Genomic DNA, 3,568 nt, shown 5'->3' with positions numbered 1-3,568 from the left:
ATTCAGAACCAGTATTACAAATGCTTTGTGAGGGCAGTTGACTCAGGCTTATCTCAGTCAGCTTACGTACAAATGCCCCCTTGTGCTTGTTGTGTTGACAAATGTGACCAAATTGACAAAGAGTAAAACTAAAGATGTCCTCTGTATATTTTTATGTTATTTTAGTTGGTTTTGTAAGTACAATGCAGTTTCTCTAAGTTCTCTTCCTTCTTACAAGTCTTGTTTTTATTTTGTTTTCAGTTTACTAAACTAATTTTAGTTTTAGTTAACCCTTTAACACCTGGATCGACATCAATTTTTTTGTGCTGCATTCAGACATTTTTCCACTGGCATTAAAAACCTCTGAAACTTGAGAAAACTGGTTTGATGTTGATGTCCCACATTGCAAAGAATTAGTAAATGGTGGCAAAATTAAAATTAAAAATTAGCAGGGCTGGATTACTGGAGATTATCAAAATTATATATTTATAATTATGTTCCAGAAAAAGGAAAAAGACTGTTTAAATTCCTTTTAGCTCTTTCTTGAGGTCATTTTCTTGCACTTTTCCCCAAAATTTTTCGGTTATTATCTTCTAAGTTTTTACCATTATTTCTTGCTAATGTTTGGGCTATTTTTGATAACCAGCATGCTGCCTTCCCATGTTTTTGAAAGAAATTAAGCCAATTTGCTCAGGTTTAACAGGGTTAACTATAATAACCTTGACACGCACACAAACAACAATGGTTAAAAAAAAAAAACTGTCCAGAGAGTATTTTTTTTTATTATAGAAAAATAGTTTATATAAAAACAAATAAGTTATGAATTCCAGCAGCTGCTTTGTATTTTTCCTCTATTATAACATTTCTCGCCTTCGACATTCTTCCTTTCTCTCACTCTCTCTCTCTCTCTCTCTCTCGCGCGCGCGCACACACACACACACACACACACACACACACACACACACACACACACACTTGTGTTGATCATGTCCCAGTCCTTGAAGATCTCCCACATACAGTAGTTGTAAATTCAGTCTCTAATATCTTCTTCATCTGCCCTCACCTCCCACCCATTAAGAGTTTTGGGGCCTTTCAGTCCCATCTGGCAGCTGAATTCATCTCAGTCCTCTGTGGACTGGGACCTACTTTCCGTAGAACATCTCCATGAGCACCTCCTCGATGCTGACGCTCCCTATAACGGGTCTGAAGAAGAGCTGAGCGACCACCGGCGGGCTGATGGCCCTCAGCATGGACAGAGCTATGAGCAATTTGGCGAACCGCGTCGTGTCCTCGCGGTGGATCAGCCTGACGTGCTCGTTCAGAGCCTGGTGCGCCTCGCGACGCAGGGACTGGATGTAGTGGAGGCAGCGCAGACCCTCCACATCTGGGGAAAAGATAATTGAGAGAAGGGAGACATGGAAAGTGAGGTGAATGGACAGAGAAGTTCAGTTTGGTTTCCATTTGGGTTGCGAATAAGCACTTTCCTTAATCGATTATTGGTAAAAATGAATGATCGATTGTTATTTGAAAAACATGAAAACTTTACTTATTTCAAACAATACCAAATGCGTTTTTCCTCAATCAAAGCTCACAGCAACATATTGCATATACTTTGACAGCATTACATAGCTTATGAACAATTAGGCTAAATTTTACTTTAAATATGTTTTAAATTAGATTAAATTCTTAACAAGGATTAATGTATTCTCGATTTATTGTTTTCATCTCTAGTTTCCATACATGCTGTAAATACAACAACCGGCAGCAAGACGATGCAATAATCCTGAAATCTATTAAAAAGGCACTTTCTGTATCTCATTTCACTGATTCACATGTTGCTGTTAGAAAACCAAACAACGAAGTATATAAAAGCCAATCAATTAGCGTATAGACTATAATAACGCACAGCCCGCTTTGTGCTACCTGAGTAAAATAACTGGGACGCACAGGTGTTCACTGCCTACCTGGGTTGAACAGCACAGCCCCCTTCAGATACGCGTACTCCTTCGTACTGATATCTACACTCCAGCACTTCTTCAGGAAAGCTTTAATCGCTTCGATATCCACGACAGAGACCCCGGCTGTCCCCCTGCTCTGGCCGGCCAGCACCTCACCCTGCCTGTCCGGTAAACCCGTGAGGATGCGCTGCAGCATGCTGGGCTCCACGGTCTCCGTGGTCTCAAAGTCCACTCGGTCTTGCGCGAGCCCCAGCACGAGCAGAGGCGCCCAGCCGCTCCGGATCAGCATCAGCTGGTCGTCCTCCGGCAGCTCGCGAAAACAGGGGACGTTTTTCACGAACCGCAGCGTCTTCACCAGAACCGCCGAGGCGGCTTTGCACGTCACCTGCGGGGAGCGGAGGACTCCGCGGCGCCGCGTCGATCCGCAGGAGCACGCCTGCTGCCGGAGCTCCTGCAGCGACGCTGGGGCGGCGGAGGAGGAGGTCTTGTGGAGCAAGTGTTGCAATGTTTGTTGTTGTTCTTGGGGGTGTTGTTGTTGGTGTTCCTCGGCGGTCGCGAGGCTGTCACTCTTCAAAATGCTGTAGAGATGCTGTTGTTGTTTCGCCCGCTGGCACCCCGACAGCGGCAGCCCTCCAGCGTGGCCATGGCCGCTGGCCGGAGCTCAGCGCGTCCCGCTGTCTCTTTGAAGCGCAGGAGGTCAGTGGCAGAGGTAGCGCTGTTTTCTTAGCCCCTGTTAGCCCCGAGTGAAGGGCAGCACGTTTATATTAGCTCCCGTCTGTCTCCGCGCTTTGAGAGCCTGTTCAGACTCTCTGCATATTCCGCCTCCCCAGGCTCAGGCACCTCCTCTTTCTCCACCTCCTCTTCGTCCTCTCAAACTCTCTCCCTCTCTCTCTCGCTCATACATACACACACACTTTTTTGGGCCCCCACATATTCAAACACATCCTATACAGTGGTGTGTCCAGACTTTTTTTTTTTTTACAGGGGGTGGCCCATGTGGGGGCACTGACTTTTGCAGGGGTGGCATGAAGTACACAAGTTTACCATTTCCACTCTTACCTACAAACTGTGCAAAAGTCTCATGACATTGTTAATTTGTTGTTTTAGCAAAGTTGTAAAGAGGATATACAAATATTTTCCCCATTCTGTTTAATATGAGACATCATTAAAGGTTAAATGTGTTTTTAGTAAAGATTCCCACGTATCCTTAAAAAGTCTTAAAATATAAAAAAAAAAAGGCCTTGATTGGTATTAAAATGTCTACATCAATATTTCAAAAGTCTTAGAAATGCCAAAACGTGGGAAATAGGGAATTTGTTTTCCTTTTTTTCTGACATTGAAATGTAAATTCTCAAAAACATGTTACTAATGTATTTTTTTAAATAACTTATTTATTTTTTTAAGTGTTACAATAAACTTAAATTTAACAATAAATGTAATTTAATTAAAACAGTCTTTAAAAGTATTTAATCTTATCCTCCTTAAGATGTAGAAACCACGCAAAAAATTTAGTCAAGCTAAACACTGCTCTGGCACATTACTGCCTTTCAGGTTTAAGACTGAATTGCACCTATAAATGAAAATTCAGTTAACTCGTCAAACCACTCAATCATGATGAGATGGCATCTGGG

General features: G+C 42.8%; 1 protein-coding gene across 1 annotated transcript; it reads right to left on the bottom strand.

Annotated features, from left to right (window-relative positions):
* Window positions 1–758: 758 nt before the first annotated feature.
* LOC121949357 (nuclear receptor subfamily 0 group B member 1-like) lies at window positions 759–2,718 on the bottom strand. Its single transcript, XM_042495023.1, is given in 3 exon segments — window positions 759–1,363; window positions 1,944–2,525; window positions 2,528–2,718. Coding segments are annotated over 3 exon segments (879 nt in total). The 5' UTR covers window positions 2,583–2,718; the 3' UTR covers window positions 759–1,121.
* Window positions 2,719–3,568: the final 850 nt, after the last annotated feature.

This window comes from Plectropomus leopardus, chromosome 10, assembly GCF_008729295.1.
Source record: "Plectropomus leopardus isolate mb chromosome 10, YSFRI_Pleo_2.0, whole genome shotgun sequence".
NCBI lineage: Eukaryota > Metazoa > Chordata > Actinopteri > Perciformes > Serranidae > Plectropomus > Plectropomus leopardus.
The sequence above is the reverse complement of the archived record's forward strand: the minus strand, read 5'-3'. Positions and strand labels throughout refer to the sequence as shown.